Source organism: Nelusetta ayraudi, unplaced genomic scaffold (assembly GCF_046127955.1).
Source record: "Nelusetta ayraudi isolate G7.1 ecotype Tasmania unplaced genomic scaffold, CSIRO-AGI_Nayr_v1 ptg000042l, whole genome shotgun sequence".
Lineage (NCBI taxonomy): Eukaryota > Metazoa > Chordata > Actinopteri > Tetraodontiformes > Monacanthidae > Nelusetta > Nelusetta ayraudi.
In genome coordinates, this window is record NW_027466092.1 from 7,438,365 (window position 1) to 7,458,202 (window position 19,838).

At 44.0% G+C, this 19,838-nt stretch overlaps 2 protein-coding genes across 8 annotated transcripts; one reads left to right on the forward strand and one right to left on the reverse strand.

The window, feature by feature from the left end:
• Positions 1 to 1,494: 1,494 nt before the first annotated feature.
• Positions 1,495 to 4,396, reverse strand: haus4 (HAUS augmin-like complex, subunit 4). 2 transcript variants are annotated; one of them, XM_076033969.1, is made up of 9 exons: positions 4,201 to 4,396; positions 3,861 to 4,000; positions 3,403 to 3,534; positions 3,063 to 3,203; positions 2,810 to 2,906; positions 2,574 to 2,719; positions 2,302 to 2,432; positions 2,133 to 2,201; positions 1,495 to 1,920 (listed from the first exon to the last, which is right to left on the reverse strand). In XM_076033969.1, exons 1-9 carry the CDS (start codon positions 4,265 to 4,267, stop codon positions 1,746 to 1,748), a joined length of 1,098 nt encoding a protein of 365 aa, XP_075890084.1. In that variant the 5' UTR covers positions 4,268 to 4,396; the 3' UTR covers positions 1,495 to 1,745. The 2 variants fall into 2 exon arrangements, with proteins under 2 accessions (XP_075890084.1, XP_075890085.1); XM_076033970.1 differs by having other exon boundaries at positions 2,810 to 2,909; positions 4,201 to 4,394.
• Positions 4,397 to 6,031: 1,635 nt separating this feature from the next.
• fxr2 (FMR1 autosomal homolog 2) lies at positions 6,032 to 19,673 on the forward strand. 6 transcript variants are annotated; one of them, XR_012927703.1, is made up of 18 exons: positions 6,033 to 6,752; positions 9,111 to 9,163; positions 10,027 to 10,120; positions 10,355 to 10,426; positions 11,228 to 11,376; positions 11,732 to 11,825; positions 11,983 to 12,099; positions 12,182 to 12,352; positions 12,447 to 12,525; positions 12,665 to 12,822; positions 13,135 to 13,221; positions 14,802 to 15,021; positions 15,327 to 15,506; positions 16,017 to 16,208; positions 16,307 to 16,414; positions 16,539 to 16,627; positions 17,112 to 19,553; positions 19,584 to 19,673. XR_012927703.1 is itself a non-coding variant. In XM_076033974.1 (17 exons), exons 1-17 carry the CDS (start codon positions 6,702 to 6,704, stop codon positions 17,220 to 17,222), a joined length of 1,968 nt encoding a protein of 655 aa, XP_075890089.1. In that variant the 5' UTR covers positions 6,032 to 6,701; the 3' UTR covers positions 17,223 to 19,673. The 6 variants fall into 6 exon arrangements, 4 of the variants coding, with proteins under 4 accessions (XP_075890089.1, XP_075890086.1, XP_075890087.1 ...); XR_012927702.1 differs by having other exon boundaries at positions 17,112 to 19,549; XM_076033974.1 differs by having other exon boundaries at positions 6,032 to 6,752; positions 12,665 to 12,774; positions 16,307 to 16,405; positions 17,112 to 19,673.
• The last annotated feature ends 165 nt before the right edge of the window (positions 19,674 to 19,838 follow it).

Below are 19,838 nucleotides of genomic sequence, written 5' to 3' on the forward strand. Positions count from 1 at the left end.
GCGAGATGCTGCACTGCTGCCTACTTCCGTTTCCCCCCGCTCGGCGGAGACGCGACTTTAACCATTTGCGTGCGCGAAGAAAATCAATGGATGGAATTAGACTTATTTCAACGTGTTTAATGTATGGCGAATCATCAGTTGCACGCCCCGACTGATATAAAAGAAGCCACTAAGAATTTAGAAGTTGTTACCGACGTTGTAATCGTTTTTTTTATGACTGAAACTTGAGACGCGACGGCAGAATCTTTTAGAATTTAATGTATACCGCCACCCTATGGATAAAGCGAGACAGTACAGGATAGCTTCTTCACAGAAATAATTTACCGGCGTTTGGCACATCTGTTTCACTTAAATTCCACTAGTGGTACACCCAACGTCAAAGAAAATGAATTTTGTAGTGGTAAAATAATTGTTACATAAGCAAATTGGGCTTCCATTCGTATTCAAGGTATGGACTGGAAGAAAGGCAAAACAAGTGCACTTTTCAAGAAAGATAAACAGACCATCAGGAAGGCCAGTCCAGGCCAATAAATTATATATACATATACATATATCTAAAATACTGTGCATAATATTTGTGTTTTTTCCATGCAGAGCATGCACAGACTAGATCTATTTTTGTATTCTTTTTCTCTCCATACTGCTACTACTTAGTTGCTGTATACACAGTGCAAATTTCCCTGTTGTGAGACGTAAAGCTTCATCTTATTTTGCTGAATCATTAGCAGCTTTTAAGTTCACCTGTACTTCCTATTCTATGATCCTAGCCAACAACTCTTAAAATCCCCCCAAAAATGTTTCCTTTACTTTAGCCAACATAAAGTTTGGTTAAATGACAAACTGACTGTGTGGTCCCTGTCATTCCAGTCACTGCACTCCACCTACTTCATGCTCAGCTTCCAGAGTCGATGGAATCAATTGTTTTTCTTTAAAAAGAAATCTTGTATGCAAATAGCACCACTTCAGTCGTTTGATTGGTGATAGCACTTTCAACTTAATTTTCTTCATCATTGTAGTTATATGGCTATGCTGACAGTGTTGGTTATGTTTAAATAATAATAATAATATTGTTAAGAGTGACATGGCAGAGCAGTGGTTAGAGCTGTCGCCTCACAGCAAGAAGCTCTTGGGTTTGATCCTGGGCATGGGGCCTTTCTCTGTGGAGTTTGCAGGTTGCATGTTTGCATGGTCCTACGGCTTCCTCACACAGTCCAAAAACGTGTATATGAGGCAAATTGGGAATTTTAAATTGTCCATAGGTGTGTGTGTGTGTGTGTGTGTGTGTGTGTGTGTGTGTGTGTGTGTGTGTGTATCTATGTATGTTTGTTTGTCTTTGTATGTATGGCACCCTGCCTTTGCCCCACAACAACTGGAAGAGGCTCCGGCAGACCTCAGCAGCAGTGCAGGAGTAAGCAGGTAAAGAAGATGCATGGATCGAATATTGGTAAAGCAAGTGGTAAGATTATGTTAAGAAGTAAAGAGTGTGTGCCAGTCTGACGGAAAAGTTTTCTGTTTAATGATGAAAATCTTAAATACAAAATAAACAAGAAGACTTTGAGGTTAGGAGTGCAACTATCTATTTTGGAGAATAACACAAAAACAAATGAGAAATGTCTGAACATCTTTCTGGATTTTTGTTTTTTAACTCACCATTAAATTAACTTTCTTATTCCTGTAAACGCTACATTGTTGAATTGCAGACATAAAGAGGACAACTGTTTCCATAATGAACTACATTTGATCTTCTAATGTGTGAATTCCTTTAGCACCCAGTTTTTTGTCTCGATCTCTTGCCTCAGTTTGCAATACTCTTCTGCCAGTGCTTCAAATTCTTTGCCCAAGATCTCAAAAGAGGCCAGTTTCAACTCGACACTCTGCTTCTCTGCTTGACAGGCTTTCAGTTCAGAGTCCAGCTTCTCTCTGAAATTGCAGCATGAGAGTAAAAGCATTGCATAGTCAGATAATATTACAAACATCTAAAGGAATCAGGTCGTTGAGATAAAAAAGCAACAACAAATATGTTTATGTAACAATCCCACAAATACTGCTTCTGCATGACTTTTGAAAAAGCAAGTGGAAAATAACAGCGCAGCACCATTAAGACAGAAGGCAACAAACAAAGAGTGTCTTGCCTCATTTTTCTATGAGCCGATATTGAGTCCACTGTGTATGTGTCCAGCTGAATTTCCACCATCTCAGTCCTTTCAAGAAAAAGATATATCACAAACACACAATTCTCATGATTTTACAAAGACTATTTTAGCAATAATGATTATTTTAGTAGTAGAAAAAAAAACTTACTTGACTTTCTGTAAGACAAGTTCACATTTTGCTTCAAAGTAGTCTAATTTCTTCCTGTCCAGATCTGTCTGTATCTTCAGCCGGCAGTCCATGATTAGAGACTGCAGAAGCTGGATGCACTTAGTTAGCTCCTGAACACAAATTGATGCAAGCAAGAAAATGTGTAAATAATGAAGGATTTCAGTGAAGAAATAACTTGAAGTCTGACTGCACAAACAAAAATAGATCAACGAGCCAGTTTTCATCAAAAATAAAAAAAAAATCGATCTTACGCAAAGGTAGAGTTGAGTCTGTCTTTGCAGGAGAACCATGTTTTCTTTGCATGTCTCCTTCAGGCTCTCTGTTCTCTTCTTCTCTTGTTCCAGCTGGGAGGACAGATGAGATAATTTGGTGGTCTTCAGACCGTCACTCTCACTCTCTGCAAAAAAAAAAAAAAAATACACAGCAAAGTTGGTACTTAAGTTAACACATAAAAAAAGATCTGTGTGTAAATCTTTGTCTACTATACCCCATTCAGGTTGGTAGTAAGAGAGAAGGCTCAGACAGTTCTTTTTCAGATGCTTCTCCAGTTCTCTGGGAAGACTCTGCTTCATTCTCTGAACATTCTGCTGAAGGTAAACACCCCATCACTGACAGGGAAGTGACAAACACAGAGACATTTCCATGCTTCTATAGATCATTTCTAACATTACAAATCACATTTAATCTCCCACCTGTCTACCACATTCACATTGAACACCATACAAATTTTTGAGTCCCACCTTCTCTGATGGCATAAGCTCCTCTACTTGTTGGGGTTTCAGACCAAGGATGGATGTCTTGTCCTGACTGGTGGGACAACTTGGATCCAGCAGTCTCACAGCCTGGGCCACTAGCAGACATCTCTGCATCGTCTCATAAAACTAAACACACGCAAAATATATACTGAAACATATTTAAATTCAGCCAAGTTTAACTGCAGGACAACAAATCAATTTGCTTAACATGGACATGTGAAATAGATTTCAGATGTTGCAGATGACAAACGGAACTTTTAATTTTCCTGCTTGGTTTTGATTGTCACATAATCAAGCATTCATGCAACCATAATTGCAAAGATACCATGCTCTGGTCAGGGGGTATAGTGGCATGGTGCTTCCTGACACAGTGGTCCTGGATCATCTCCTGCAACCCCTTATGAAGACCCTCTGAGCGCAGCCACTGACGTCTGTGGCTCTGCAGCTTCTGGTCTGCCTTTAAAAAAAGAAAAAGAAAAAGAAAAAACAGTAAACACCCATAAGTCCATCCACTTATACATGATCTGAAATAGACATTTTTAGTACACAAATATCTTCTTTATCATGCTATATTAACCTTATTTGGACCCCCCCCCCGAAAATATCATTTCATGACTTTACGAAGTCATGTCAACTTGTAAAAGTAAGAACATTGTTTTCTGACCATTAAATCTCGATTAGAGCCCGATCTTTGACAGTGCATTTCACAAATTGTGAAAATCCATACAACAAGATAATATGTTCATCATTCTTGAGGGTTTGCCCTGGCCTGTCTGATGTTACCTTGTCCAGTTCAGTCTTCAGTGGTACAGTGAGTCCAGTTCGGTCCAGGTGCTGCGTCAAGGTAGCCAGCAGTACACAGAACTGAGGATTCTGGCTGAGATCATCCTCTGTCATGTCACACAGAGGGAAGGATGCGAGGACTGGGAGGGAGAGACCAAGTAAATGTCTGCCATTTACAGAGTTTCCCCTGCCAAAACATTGATTCCTTACAGTTTGGCATATTTATTTTCCAGCTTTCTTAAAAAGATTAGTTAAACAACAACAGCGACGACGACGACGACGACGACGACAACAACGTTTAACATGAGTACCAGCTTATTATGACTAACTTTTCCCCTACCTTGTTGACGAATACCGTCGCCCTTTCCAAGCGAAGATATATGTGCAGACTCAGGGGCAGAAGACATTTCAACAATCCGTTTTGTTTCGCAATACCATCGAGGTAAAAGGTTGATGCGCTGATTTTTGTGTCTTTGTGGCTCTTGAGAAGTACTCCACTCGAAACGCAAAAACTTCACTTCCGGAACTGAGTTGCGCGCGTGTAATACGACGAATGCTATTGGCAGAAACGCACCAATCCGTCGTCACAAAGGGGGCGGGCCCGAGTCAAGAAAAAGAATCGCAATGCGCACTCAAAATTAAAATCGTTTCACTTTTTTAACCGACGACATATGATTTCCTTAAATAAGACAACGCCGGATAAATATCAACAAACATGTACATATAAATTTAAAATTACAATTCCAAAATGTATCTATTAAAGAAATACACCACAGGATTTGAGGTTAGAGACCAAGATTGAAGATTGGAATAAGACGTGTATTGTTGTTACAGCACACACCCACAGTTAGATTGTATAACAGTGGCTTCGTCAAAAAATGACCTGGAAGAAACAGATATTGAATTAAAAAAAACTCTGGAGAAAGCAAACAGTCCAAAAGCAGCATAAAGTTCGGAAACCTCAGATAGTGTAATACTAAATAGCTCTCTCAACGTAACAGAAGAAATTACTTACAATACAACTTTTAGAAACACCATTATTTATTTATTTATTTTTTACATCATACTCTGTAGAGGATAAAACAAAAAATCAGATTTTTTTATGACTACACACACTCAAAAATAATTAGGTATCAATGTCCACCTATTAGGGAATAGAGGGGTTAGAAAGAGAGAGGTTAATAATGGTTAATATAATAACGTTAAAGCTTATATCAAATTCATTTGATTCTCAATATTAGGTTTTCTTGTTTTTTACAGCTGTATGGAAACACACAGAAAGTAATTTAGGCTCTCTGTGCTCAAATACATTCTAAATACACCTTCTGCTGTCATTATAACTCTATGATTGCATTTTAAAAAAAGTTTGTTTAAATACAATAAAAATGGCATCTCACTATTTATTTATTGAACATAGTATTTTCCATAGTGTTGCTCATTTTGTTTGCAACTGGGAATTGGTTTAGCACTGTGACAGGAGGTTGGACTAATTTCTAGAGGGTGAGACTGAGATTGAAGAATTTCTGCACTGGGTTGCATTCCTTCATGACCTCTGACCCCTGTGCTTCTCACAGCTGTTTCCTTGCAACAGCCCTTGCCCATATCTGGTCTTTCCACGGCCGCATGCATCATTCTTTGTTATCTAACACCTTACCAAGTTTTGGGAGCAGGTTTTTTTGTTTTGTTTTTGTTTTTTGTTTTTAGCATTTTCCTCCCTCAGTATTGCAATTCAAGGGAGACCGGGCATAGACAATGTAACAGCATGCCTTCATTGACATCAAAGTATTCCTTTTTTAGAGTTTCTGTGTATTTTTTTTGCATGTGATGTAACTTTGGTATACAATACAGGATGCACACATATGGCTACTTCTACGTAGTGATGTTTACACAACGACTGGTGGTCTTCTCCCATCAATGAGTGGGCAAACTTAAACATGGGAGCCAGACAACTCGAGTAGAATTGTAATTGACGCACTTATAAGCCAATAGGTTGTACTGGGATGCACCACTGTGGTTTTCAATTGGTGTGTCCAGTGGGCCAACCTTTATGTGCTAAACCAGTCGCCGAAAGCAAAAGTTGATCGTTGAAATGTTGAGCCAATCCAAGGCCAGGATACCCTTAGTAGGCGGGTCTTTCTCGCCAAGGGGTGTGGTATTCGAGGTCATTCAGTCCCTCTGATTCACTCTGTCGGCGTGTGTAGGGACGGGTAGTTGGAGTAAGGAGTCGCCGGGCGGTAGTACATCTCTCCGTACGTTGATTGGGAAAGCAGCGCCGCTGAAAACCATCGCCCCACAGTCCGAAGGACCAACCGCCGGAGACGACCCATTGGAGATTAACCAACGCAACGGCTGCGCAACGCGCACAGACCAACACACGCAACCGGGCTACCGAATGCTAATCAGCTAGCACCCCCCCAAAAACCTAACGGGATCAAGGTGTTGCAGCTAGCCTCCCAGCTAATCACCCATCAGTTAGCCTCCTTCCGTAGCATTACTCGCGCTGCTTCTCCCACCCTCAGGTCGACACACAGTGGTCGTTCGTCGGGGTGCCCGCCTGCTCCTGCCATCTCCCCAACAATCGGGCAGAACCAGACCACGGAGCTTCCCTAACAGGCAGTTGCTGCTGGAGACAGCGTCTGCGTTGCATTAGTTGATCCCATCACACCCATCACCCCAACCCCTTCTCCTCTTGCCCCTCTCCCTCCTCCCGAAACACTGGAAATCCACAAGCGGCCGGAGAGCGGCGAAGGGCCGGCGAAGCTGGGGGTGGTACCTATACCGGACTCGCCGGGAGTCTTAGCCGCCACAGACAAGCACAGCCGTGGGGATCCTCCGCTAACCATGGACGGGCTGGCCGTGGAAGTTCGCGGCTCTAACGGGGCCTTCTACAAGGTAAATTGATGGCAGTCGTAGTTTCTTGTGTTGTCACACTCCCAAGTTTCGCCCGTGATGAATATTGTGGTTTGGGTACGGGATTAGCTAGCGCAGAGTCGCGTATTGTTTTCTTTGATTCGGTTCTGACAAACGACAAATAGTGCGCTGGCTTTGGCCGTAGTAGGGTGGGTAGCTAGCACCATCTTGCTACCGAGCTAGGTGCACTTGTCATCAGTGTGTGGCCTGTATTTAGTAGCTTTTAGCGACTGTCGGTTAAAAAAAACAAACACAAGACAACACATTGGAAACAGTTTCTCCCCCGAGTTGTTTTCTCAAGGTTAATGGTTTTGTCACGCAATTTACTATACACTGAAACTAAGCCCAAGTGCTAATTGGGCAGCTGTTGTACTGCGCACAAATTTGATGAAGTGCTACATCAAAGCATTCAGATTAAACGTCAGGCACCTTAAACTTCATCCTTAATGGCCGGACCAGGAAGGATTTGATAGTCGCTTTCTGTTTCATTTCACGCTCGAAACAGCGTAGTTAGTTTCGCATCCATACCAATGCGTGTTGCTGTGTCACAGCCTGCATCCAAACTCGTATCAACATATCAATTTTTAGGTCACAGCTCGGGACTTTGATTTTCTCGAATGAGAAATGAAATCCTGTTCAATTAGTCATTTCGAAAAATGTGTTTGTTGACCCGGTCCAAGGAGTCCCCAGGTGCCCCTATCATTTAAAAAAAAATAATAAATAAACCTTCCCTTCCCTCCTCCTTTTTTGATATCTCCTATCCACTTCCCCATGTTCTCTTCTCCTCGCCTGGCTCTTCAGTCCAACGACCAAGCACATGGCGGTTTAGCAGTGAGCCTATATTTACTCTGCTTGCTCCTGCTGCTGCTTCACCTGTCGTGCTGTTTTATAGGGTGTCAGTTTGGCTCTGACATTAATGAACGCTCTCCACTGATCTCCGTTACGTCCGTGCCGCCTCGGCCCTCTTTTTATCCACAGGGATGAATGCACAGCAGCAAATGGCACTCCAAATGTCCTATTCTGGTAGTTTTATTTTGTATTTGTTCCTCTCGGTTGTGATTGACAGGAGGTAAAAGACTAGTTGAAGCGCATTCTCCTTGCAGATATTTCATATCATGTGTAACTTATTGTCTATGTTTTATATATGTATTTTTTTTAAAACTGAATCAAATCAATCTTTTAAGTTACATTGATATTGATAGAATAATCAGATTATTTCCACGAGTGTCATGCTTAGAAATTTCATTCTGCTGTGATCGAATCGCAGGCACCCCAGTCACAAATAGGATTGGATTGGTTTGATCTCTTATTGGAAGACAGTCATATCTTTATTCTAAACTTCAATCAAAACTAGCAGAAAGCGGATCTTGGTGTGTGTGTGTGTGTGTGTGTGTGTGTGTGTGTGTGGTGCCAACCCCAGCACACCCGGGGAAACCACCTGGTCAACTTAATCACCCTTTGAAAGAGGGGTCTTGTCTGCCCCTTTGACCTGGTATAACACTCACATAACTTGCACTGGCAGCAGTTTCTGAGTGCGACAATTTAAGATGAAGAACGAGCACTTTTTCCACTCAGACCTGTGACAACTGGCTGAGCTGCTAGACCTTTGCAATGCCAACGATATATACCAAAGACATGCACTGATGCTCTTTGGTCAGGGTGTTTTCTTTTTTGTTAAAAAAAAAAAAAAAAAAAAGGAAAGCCAAATTGGTAGCAGTTTTGACTCTCAACATACCCAGTTAAAGATGTCACTTGTGATTTCTGCCCCAAATATGGTGGGGTCACTCCACAACATCTGCCACACCCACCACTTTCCCACTGTCCTATCGCCACGAGGCGTTGAAGAGAGGTGGGAGGGGGTGTCTGTAAAAGTTTCGGCCCTCTATGACAGATTTGCCGACGGTCTTGACGGACAGCTAGCATGTTGAAGCGATCTCTCTTTTAATGGTTTCCTTCCATGACATGTGGATGGAAGTGTGGCCACGTGGGTGCCCAGTGAGGCACTGCCCACCCCATGTATACACATATCCTGAAAGAGGTTTTTCCTGAACGTGACGTTCTCTCGATCCGTTTCCCATGTCGACTGTGCTGTCTGGAGAAGTCGTCGCTCCTCGTTGCTGCATCCAGTGCCGAATCCACAGCTCCTAAAACTGCCTATTCCCCCCCAAGATGTCCATAGATGGCTCACAACTCACAGCATCAGTCTAGCGTGGCCAAAAAGCGAGCTGCCGTCTTTGTTTACCCGCACAATCATATACTCGCACCCCGAAAACCTCTGTCACCGCCTGTGCCTTGTGCCTTTTTGTGAGATTTAATTCTGTCCCTCTGCTTTTCTCTCAGGGTTACATCAAAGACGTCCACGACGACTCGCTCACGATTGTCTTTGAAAACAAGTGAGTGCGATCTGTCCAGTTGATCCGTTTTGCCGTTTTAAAAATAGAGTAAAACTTTTAACAATTGAGTCATTCCCAGTTCTCCATGCTTGTGAAACGCTCCTCCTCAGCACCCATACTTGGCGTGCAGCTGTCCGTACATGTCTGGGTTGTTTTATTCCTGATAGCATACTTCCCTTTACTTCCAACCCCAACTGTCCCTTTCAGCCCCCCGCTCCTCTTGTCCCTCTTTATCTACTTGGCTCAGACTGTCGAGTCGCGTTGCCCCTAAAAATAGTGAGCTAAGGTATGCAAAGAGGGAAGCGGGGGCAGCACGGTGGCCAGTGTCATTTTTGGGATTGTTCCTACCCTCAAGCTCCACCCCCTTCATCTCCGCTTACTTTCTCTAAGCACATGGCCGTACTGGTTTTGGGAATGCAGCAGATTTTGATCAATGAAGACACTGACACGGCTTTTACATGCTAAAATATATACACTTATACATAAAAAAAAATGTTTTGCCCCTCAACACTAAATGAGGACGAATTTGAAGTTTCTTGTTTTTACAGCAGTATTAACTTGTGTCCAGTCAGACATACTTCACTTAAGGTTATGCCACTCTGTCAACTATTTAGCCCCCTCCTCTGTTCTAAGAAGACATTCGATGTTGAACATAATCTCTCAACTGACCATTCACAGTTCCTGGAACGTCCTCAATGCGCGTAACACGGCATTTTATGTTTCGTGATGTCTGTTAAAGTTCCAGGGAGGTTAACACGCCCATGTCGCGGAAAGCTGCGGCTTCAGCGTTAATCTGGTATTCAAGGTGTCACGGTTGAAAATGTTGCATGTTTAAGTGCCGTCTCTTTTTGTTGTGCCTTTAGTTGGCAGCCAGAGAGACAGTTGCCCTTCAGTGACGTGCGGTTGCCTCCTCCGAGTGACTACCACAAGGATATTCGCGAAGGGGAAGAGGTGGAGGTAAAACTTGCTGCTTGCATCCCTTTTATCCCGTTTTTAACTGTTTGTGTTCATTTTATTACATGAATAAATAAATAAAACAGCAAACTGGAAGTGTAAATAGGTTTAAACTAAGACAATAAAAGCTGTGGCAAATGTGATTTCTGATAAACACTCTTTTTTTTTTTTTGATTTTTACTCTGTGCTTTTTCTCCAGTTAGTTGACTTAGTCTTTGGCTGTATGTTGTCTACCAGGTTTACTCCAGGGCCAACGAACAGGAACCATGTGGTTGGTGGCTCGCCCGGGTCAGAATGATGAAGGGAGAGGTAATGTCGTCACTGTTGCACTAACTGCAGCATCATTGTGTGAGAGAAGATATCACAATGTTGCATTATATTATTTCCTCTGATGCAAAGAAAAGCAACCTAACTTTTGTTTTAAAGCTCCACTGACTGCTTCTACGCCAATGGAATCGTGTGCAAAGGCGTTTTTGTGTACATTCACTGAAACACAAATACCAAGGCGACAGACTTCCCCATTTTAAATGTGTGACTCAGTCTGGCTGCGCTAGGCTACCTTCAAATTCTGTACACTGTACATTGTAATGCTTGCCAATATGGATTTGAGCCAACCTGTGTGTGTAATAGGCACAAGAGTCGGTCTTATCTAATCCATCTATCGATCCAGCTATAATTATCATAATTACAATGAAACGAAAGACTCTTGCAAGTTGGATACTGGGTCAGTGGGTTACACAGAGGACAGCCTTGTGTCTTGCTGGTATAGCATTGTTATTTGCTGCAGGCTGATAAGAGCCTGCAGGAATGTCAAGCACCGACCGATGGCTTTAATTCTGGTCATCTCTCTCTCGCTCTTTCATTCTCTCAATGATCCCCTTTGTCCAAACATTGCAGTCAGTCTTTGCATCTTGCTGCGGTGTAAATGTAGATGAGAGGGCAGCGGGTCCAGTTTTCCAGAGGTGGTGATAATGATAAAAATTGTTTCAAAATCATAATTTTAAAGCACTGATTTTGTTCGAAGAGGGATGCGATTAAGTGTGAATTTAAAAGCCGTCACTTGCTCCGAGCTCACGTATGTGCGTGTTTCTCTCTGATGTCTCCTTCCAGTTCTACGTGATCGAATATGCGGCGTGCGACGCCACGTACAACGAGATAGTCACAGCTGACCGCATCAGACCCCTCAATCCCAACAGTCCGTCTTCGCGGAACACCTTCCACAAGGTCCCAGTCTCAGTCCCAGAGGACCTGCGGGACATGTGAGTTATTTCCCAGCTTTAGTTTGAACTGCCTGTGGATTTCATTCTCATGAACAGAATAGCAGGATTTACCAGGGCAAGACATCACGAATGCATGAATGCATGCGTTTCACCAGTGATCCCATGTTACTCTATTACTGTCTTCCTCACTCGCTGTCTTCTTCTTCTTCTTGTGCGGTGACAGAGGTGGAATTATTGTTTAGTGACGTGCTTGTGTAAAATAAAACAACAAGAAAATAATTTTTTATTTAGATATTTATTTACTTACTTATTTAGTTTGATTGATTAATGTAAATGAGAGCAGCAATAAATGTTATTTTTCAAAAATCAAAAAATCTTCTTCTTCTTCTACCAGATGCGCAGACGACAACATCCATAAAGACTTCAGGAAAGCTATTGGAGCCAACTGCATCTTCTACAGTGCCCAAACACATGAACTCATAGTGCTGGTCAGTTTTCACAAAACACACAAACAAGCAATTGGCCTTGGCTCAATAAACTGCATTTATGATTACATAAATACATATACTTATTTAAATTCTGGTCTCTGTGTAAACGATCACATATAAATGTTTAAATCTAATTCATGTTTTATTTTCTTTGCAGTCAACAAACGAAACAACAGTAAAGCGTGCAACAATTCTGAGCGACATGCATTTCCGCAGTATCCGTACAAAGCTTATGCTCATGTCCCGCAATGAAGAAGCTACCAAACACCTGGAGGTACGTGCGCTCTGGTGACACGCACACGCACACGCCGGGACAGTTAGCGTTGTTGACCGGCAATTGTGCTCTCCCCTCCCAGACGAGTAAGCAGTTAGCATCAGCGTATCAGGAGGAAGTGAAGGTCAGGGAGGACCTGATGGGCCTTGCCATTGGTTCCCACGGTGCCAACATCCAGCAGGCCAGGAAGGTGCCTGGCGTGACGGCCATTGAACTTGAGGAGGACAGTTGCACATTCAGGATCTACGGAGAGGTTTGTTAACGGTCATCTGACGTCGGATATCGCCTCAACCTGTCCTGACATCTACTTTTTTCCCGCAAACTCAAATCTTGATGTTGTGTCCCAGACCCCAGAGGCAGTAAAGCAAGCGAGAGAGTACCTCGAATTCAAAGAAGACTACTTCCAGGTGCCCAGGAATCTAGTAGGTGAGTGAGCCGCTGTAGAGTTGGGAGCTCTTCTTCTTCTCTGGAATCTCTTTCCGTGACCAGGAATAATCACTCTTGTTAGAATACAGGGATGAATCCGCTTCATCTATTCATTTTCATGTGTTTTTCCGCTGTTCAGGCAAAGTCATCGGCAAGAGCGGAAAAGTCATCCAGGAGATCGTGGACAAATCCGGCGTGGTGCGTGTCCGAATCGAAGGAGACAACGACAAAAAGCTTCCCCGAGAGGAGGTAGGCAGGCAGGGGGCAGGCAGGGACGACACTGCCAGCAGCAAAGAGGTGAATGGACCGGTCGGCTCGTCTCCCACTCCCGTGTGACCCCGCACACACACACACACACACACCCCCATCCCGCCATTAACCCAATTGCAAAGCTACTTGGTAGCAGCGGCGATCGCGTCTGCTTTGATTCTGCCGTGTTGTCATCGTCCCGTTCCGCACACAACACATGTCTGTTTGTGGTGTGTGCAGTTTGTTTCCACCGCCTCAGTGACATCTTCCCCACAGTGGGACTTTGTTTAACGTGTTTTTCTGTTTCATTATTTTTAAAGGAGACTAAATTCCTTTTGTCCTCCCTCTTTGTGAAAACAGGGTATGGTTCCCTTTGTGTTCGTTGGGACTAAGGAAAACATCAGCAATGCCCAGGCTCTGTTGGAGTACCACGTCTCCTACCTCCAGGTTGGTTGCTGACCAGTTTGTGACATCTCTCAACCTTTTCTGAAATTTTTTTTTTTTTTTTTAACCCAAATATGGCTGCAAATGTTCCTGTTCTGTGTTTTAACACTCAAGCGAGCCTCTACCCAAAATGATCTGTGCATACTTTTTTTTTTTTCTTAGAAGGACAAGTGACATTTGGGGGAAGGCCCGGGGTTGGTAGGTGGGTGGATGGATGGGTGGGTGTATATGAGGGCTCCCTTCATTATTGGTCACCTGTCTCCCTCCTCCTTCCCAGGAGCCACATGGGGAAAGCTGCTGAGAGCACATCATTTTGCCCTTACCTCATGTCCTTATATAAATAGCGTCCCGCCGAGGGCGGGGGGGTGAAGGGTACGCCGGAGTTTAGATTACCAGTTATCTGGACCCTAGCCTTCCAAAAATAACATCCCCACCCCTCCACCTCACTTCCTTTGCACCTCCCATGAGGTTCAGCTGTCGTTGGTGGAGGCAGCTGTCACGCTGCAAAGTGATATGCCCCTCCCCTTTCTCCTCCTCCTCCTTCTCCAGATCACCTACAGCTGAACTACCACAGAATCTGCTGTCATGGCAGTGCTGCCATTGGACAGCCGTCCCCTCCCCAACCACCCACCCACCCATCTAAGAAGTTATCTATGACACAAGGGTCGTGTGGAACAACTGAGCTGCTTAACCTTCCCCTCATTACTACGAACTCGACCAATCTGACTGCTGACATCCACAAGGCGGATCAGCAGAAGTGTATTTATTTGCAATGACCATGTTTAACCTGGTCTGAATGGTTTCTCTTACCTTCACGTGCTCTATTCGAAACGCCCAACATTACAATCTGCTGCCTCTTGATGTTAGAATGACAAATTAACAGGGTTTAAGCACCCAAGCACCACTAGCAGTACTATAGTAACACTAGTTTACACATATATGTGTGTGTGTGTGTGTGTGTGTGTGTGTGTGTGTGTGTGTGTGTGTGTGTGTGTGTGTGTGTGTGTGTGTGTGTGTATATATGTGTGTGTGTGTGTGTGTATATATATGTGTGTGTGTGTGTGTGTATATATATATATGTGTGTGTGTCTGTATATATATATATATGTGTCTGTGTATATATATATATGTGTGTGTGTGTGTCTGTATATATATATATATATGTGTGTGTGTCTGTGTATGTATATGTATATATATATATATATATATACATACATACATACATACATACATACATACATATATATACACACACATATGTATATGTATTACATATATATATATATATATATATATATATATATATATATATATATATATATATATATATATATACATACATACATACATACATACATACATACATATATATACACACACATATGTATATGTATGTACGTATATGTATGTATGTATATTTATGTGTGTATGCATGTATATGTATATATGTATGTGTGTGTATGTATGTATGTATTTGGGAACCGGGGTGGGGTGGGGGTTCATTGTTAACAATCAATATGTTTGTTGATTACGGACCACAAATCCCTGCCAACCCTCCACCTGCCTCTCACCGTCCCCTGTAGGAAGTGGAGCAGCTGCGCCTTGAGCGCCTCCAAATCGACGAGCAGCTCCGTCAAATCGGAGTTGGGTACCGTGCTCCACCAAGCCGGGCCGGAGGCCCCGGGGGTGAACGAGAGAAGGGCTACATGACGGACGACAGCAACAACTCCCTCCACACCTCGCGCACCTACGGTGGCCGCGGCAGGGGGCGCCGCACATCCAACAGCCAGTATTCTGGATACGGTGAGGAGAGAAAAACCTGCGTGCACCTCCTGTTTTTGAGTTTGAGTTAAATGTGAGTTTGAATGTGGAACAATGAAGATGATGGAACACTATGGACGCAAGGGAAGCAAAGCCATAGACGAGAGAAAGTCCAAAAGACAACTTGAAAATAGCTTTTCTTTTATCTTTTCCTTTATTTATTTAGCACATAGTCAAGCTTTATACAATAAAAAAAATAAGAAAAAAAAAAACAAAACGAAAAAAAACAAAACAAAACAATAGCTTTGTCTACTCTGTTTGCTGATCGCATCATCTGACTTGCTCAGGTACAAACTCTGAACTGTCAAACGCCTCCGAGTCCGAGGACGCCAACGAGCGAGAGCAGCGGCCCCGCGGCATCGGTGCTGATGAGAGGGGTTCCAGGAGGGGTGGCAGGGGCCGAGGCTCCAACCCCGGGCGAGGCCGCGGCGGCCTGGGGCCCAAGCCTTCCAACTCCATCAGCTCAGGTAGGAGATGACCGCTGACTTGTAATGACTCAAATTCACTTCAATATTCATGGGGGGGGGGGGGGGGGGGGTTTCGGGGGGGTCCCAGGGGGCCCCCCCCTCCTTCTGGTTGTTACTCACTACCAATCTAAATTTCCTTAGAATGCAGGAGGCCAATAGTAACCTTGCAATATTTCAGGGATGCAAGCTGTGACAGTCCATATAAAAACGCACACAGACACACACACAGCAGCTCCGCTCCGTGTTAATAATGTCAATGTTATACTGGGAGATTTTAAAGACATTTTTAGTGACCATTAGTGAGAATAATGTATAACTTTTTTTTTGTAGCTTTTTGAAAAATTATGAGACCCCCTTCAGTTGTGCTTATTTGGGCTAATCGGGGTCTAATCCCCCCCCCCCTGTATTTCGCAAAGTGCTGACGTGCTTTTCCAAGTTCCTACTCATCCAGCAATCACTACCCCGTGTTGTTAAAGTCTTATCAATTCTGCCTTGTGGTGGCCCGTGCAGTGCTGAGGGACCCGGACAGTAACCCTTACTCCCTGCTGGAGGGCGAGGGCGAGCTGGCCGACTCCGACCTCAGCGAGGGCATGGGAGACCGCCGCCGCCGCTCCCGCCGCCGCCGCAACGACCAGGAGCCCAGTGTGATGGATGCCGCCGCTGAATCTGATGGCCAGGCAGGCCCCAATGAGAACGGACTCGGTGAGGCTGCGCTGTGACGGTGGAATGCAGTGACCTGCACTGGAGGGGCGGGGGGAGTCCAAAATTGACTTTTTTTTTTTTTTTAACTTATCTATCAGATGAGGAAGCGCGACCCCAGCGCCGCAACCGAAGTCGCCGCCGCCGTAACCGTGGCAACCGCCCCGAGGGAGGATCGACCAGCCGTGACAGACAGACAGGTGAAAATGGTGAGACTTTTTAGCCATGTTTTATCTTCCAGTAGGGAGAAATTAATTGTGAATCGATTTATGCTTTGTTCATCTTTTGTTGTAGCCTCCACATGTTTAACTGTTTGTTCTCTTATGTTCTCAGTGAGTGTCGCTGACTACATATCCCGTCCTGAGTCCCAGAGCAGACAGAACCTTCCCCAGAAAGAAAACCATGCTGGCCCCGAGCCAAAGGTACAACCTCAAACACAAGCACAGGGATGTAATGAGGTCTGAATTTTGCTCTGCTACCTAAGAGCCTCAGTTTTAATCCCATTTCAGGTGTCACATTATGTGATTTATTAAAAAAAAACAAAAAAAAACGTGCACATCAGTTACTACCACCACCTACCTATTATTGGGACTGGGATTTGTTGGTCATCAGAGGGTTTTTTTCAGTGTGTTTAATATGGCACAACACTGTATGTCAGCATGTTGCGTTTTCTCCTCCTTTGTTCTTCTTGATGCTGGAGAAACAAAATTTCTTCCAGATTTAAAACTCAATAACTTTGACAGACATGGTCTCTGGGCTTTCCCTCGCAACTAGTGGTGTCTGCCATTTTCACTTTGCATTTAATTCTGAATGAGGGGAAATTAGGCCGTACCATTAAATCCGCTTTCAGCTCAAGTCTAAACTGTTGGATTGCCTCTAACTTCTTGTCGCTTGTTGTGTTTACAGGAGAACGGGACCAGCTCTCAGATACCCGAGCAAGCACCCACCAAGCGCTCCCCAAGCAAAGACATGACTTCACCAAGTGAGACCCTGACTCTTGTCAACGGGGTCTCCTAAAGAGATGGTCCCCGTCCCTTGTGAAACCCAAGTCTAGAGCAAGACTCCATGGCAAACTCTGTCCCTGCTTGCATTAACTTAAACCTTAAACAGATGAGTGAAAATTACCTGACAAAATACCTGAAATCCATACTATGAGAGTGAAAAAGTACAAAAAAACGACAAACGCATCTACTTAAACACACGTTAACGGTGTATGCTATCCTATCTATCAGTACTCGCTTATTTAAAAAGAAAAAAAAAAAAACAACAACTAGCTTGCCAAAAGAAAGAGCTGGTGGTTAAGAATTGACTTTTAAGAATACTGATTTCTAAGAAACAGGACGAGACTTTTTTTTTTTTGTTTGTTTTGTTTGGAAACGGTTGTCTTTATTTGTGTCTCTCTTTTTGTTATTTTCGTTCAATGTTGATCACTGGTTCACACTCGCTGGTCGCTCTCTCAACCAAACACGGACGCTTCTCTTAACGGTGTCAGGGTGGCGGAGGGGAAAGACATGAGCTGTAGGGGCGGGCGTGGAGAGCAGACAGTTCAATAGCTGATGTGACGCCATGTTCGCACGCTGTACCTTGGAGCCGAGACAGACAGACAGACAGACATGACTAGACATGAATAGACATTGTGCCTTGAATTTGAAATAAATAAATTTAAAAAAATATACTTTAGTTGTTTTTTTCAAGAGGGAGTAAAGAGGATGAAGTTTTCCATTTTTTTTTATTTAATTTTTTTTTTTTTGGTTCCGAGTAAACAGGAAATGAGTGAAAAAAGAGGATTCTGATGATGATTGGGGGTGGTGGTGCGGGGGAGCGTGCACGAGAGGGAAGATGTGTCTAGTGCCAAAAGGAAAAGGCGCTTGTCCCCGGAATAGTCGATGGCGTCAGTTGGGGCCGGGGGTGGGGGGGTCGGTCGGCGCATGCATGGAAGTGCGCGGTTCCTTCGTTTGTGCGTGCACAGTTGAAACATGACCGCGGAACTAAAAGTGGGAGAGGCCACGTAGCAGAACTCCAAAACAGCAAGTTCTTCAGGCAGGGTCGGGAGGAGGCACCCTCGGGCCCAGAGACCAGACAGACTTTAGATCTAGACTGTAAGAGAACTAAAAACCCGCGCCTCTTCCTCCAGCGAGGAGAGAGAGGCGGCAGCGCTCGCTTCCAGCCACACTAGTGTCTTGATTATAAACCACTGCATCGATCGCACAGCAGCTCCGGATGCACACGAGGGACAGCACCTTTCTGGGATGGGGTAGCGTCAGGGCCTGGAGACTCAAAGAGAAGGGAGGTGCGTCGGGGGGGGGCAGCAGCAGCATCAAATGACAAGTGAGCCACACTGACGCGCACAACATGGCTCGTGCGGGTGTCGTGGTCGCCCGCGTGGCACAAAGTGACAGAGGACTTTAAAACGGAAGCGTCTGTCTTGTTACCTGACGGTTTTAAGACAAATGGAGTGAGGAGAGGGACTCAAAGCAAAGAAGAAAAAAAAACATCCTCTGTGGCTCTCTGCCAAATTTGTTACTGTTTTCTTGGTTACCGCTCTCAAGTACTTTACTTTTTTTGTTGCTATTTCCACATCCTAGAAAAAGAAAAAAAAAAAACTATGAAATAAAAAACTGAAGTGAAATCAACCTCTTCTCTGGAGCTGGAACTTTTGATTTCTCTTGTCTTGTGCGTTTGCAGTCTATTTTTCTAACCTTGCATGGCATCTAGTCAACAAGTAGCGCAGTGGTGCCTGTCCCGTGCATGAGGAATTAAAAAGGGGGTATCAATTCATCTGACTCACAGAGCCGTTGTCTCATCCACTAGAAACCGCTGCTAATGTACACGTTGAATGTCCCAACTAACGTAGAAACTTGCAGAGGGAGGAGGAAACTACCTGTGATTTTTTTTCTCTTCCCCCCCCCCCCCACTTCCAACTCTGGTTCATCTGCTCTTATGCGTAAAGTTTCTCAAAGTATTTGAATATGAGGCGACATTGTGCATGACAAGCAGGCGTTCATGCCACCAAAGGAATCAAGAGGACAGATGAATCGGGAGTGCGGTCGAATGGCGATGACCCCAGATGCTGCTCTTAGACGTTTCTGCTCACCTGTGTGTTGCGTGCAGAACAAGCACTTGAGTATTTGTTACCCAGTTGCATGTGTGCAAGTGGAGGACGAAGCCCTTATCCCTAGTATGTTTGTGTTTACCTTTTTACCTCATTGTGTGAGTACTGTATTTTCCTCATGTATCTGTATCCCTCATGTCCTGTTGAGAGACTGTGACTGCATTGTATGAGTGTGTTTGTGTGTGTGTGTGTGTGTGTGTGTGTGTGTGTGTGTGTGTGTGTGTGTGTGTGTGTGTGTGTGTGTGTGTGTGTGTGTGTGGTTGCAGGTTGTACAGTCAACTCAGCTCTGTCAGACTTTGTCTCTGGTTTTCTCACTCATGTTCTGATGGCAATAAAGGACTTTTCATTGTTTGGTATACAGGTTTTTTTTTCCCCCCCCCAGTTTTTTTCTTTCTTCTTTCCCCCTTTTCACTTTGATCTATGCTCTCGGCAACCAACAATTTAAAGCCTCTATTGAGTCAACAAAATAAAAGCAGTTAATGTTGAACACTGCTGCTAGTACAGTAGGCTGCTGGCAAGAA

Coding starts and splice junctions, on each gene's coding strand:
- haus4 (XM_076033970.1), bottom strand. CDS start 4,267: ATGTCTTCTGCCCCTGAGTCTGCACATATATCTTCGCTTGGAAAGGGC. Junction 3,535..3,860: donor TGAAGACTGAACTGGACAAG/GTAACATCAGAC, acceptor CTTTTTTTAAAG/GCAGACCAGAAGCTGCAGAG. Junction 2,910..3,062: donor AGCTTATGCCATCAGAGAAG/GTGGGACTCAAA, acceptor GTTTACCTTCAG/CAGAATGTTCAGAGAATGAA.
- fxr2 (XM_076033971.1), top strand. CDS start 6,702: ATGGACGGGCTGGCCGTGGAAGTTCGCGGCTCTAACGGGGCCTTCTAC. Junction 9,164..10,026: donor ACGATTGTCTTTGAAAACAA/GTGAGTGCGATC, acceptor TTGTGCCTTTAG/TTGGCAGCCAGAGAGACAGT. Junction 10,427..11,227: donor TCAGAATGATGAAGGGAGAG/GTAATGTCGTCA, acceptor GTCTCCTTCCAG/TTCTACGTGATCGAATATGC.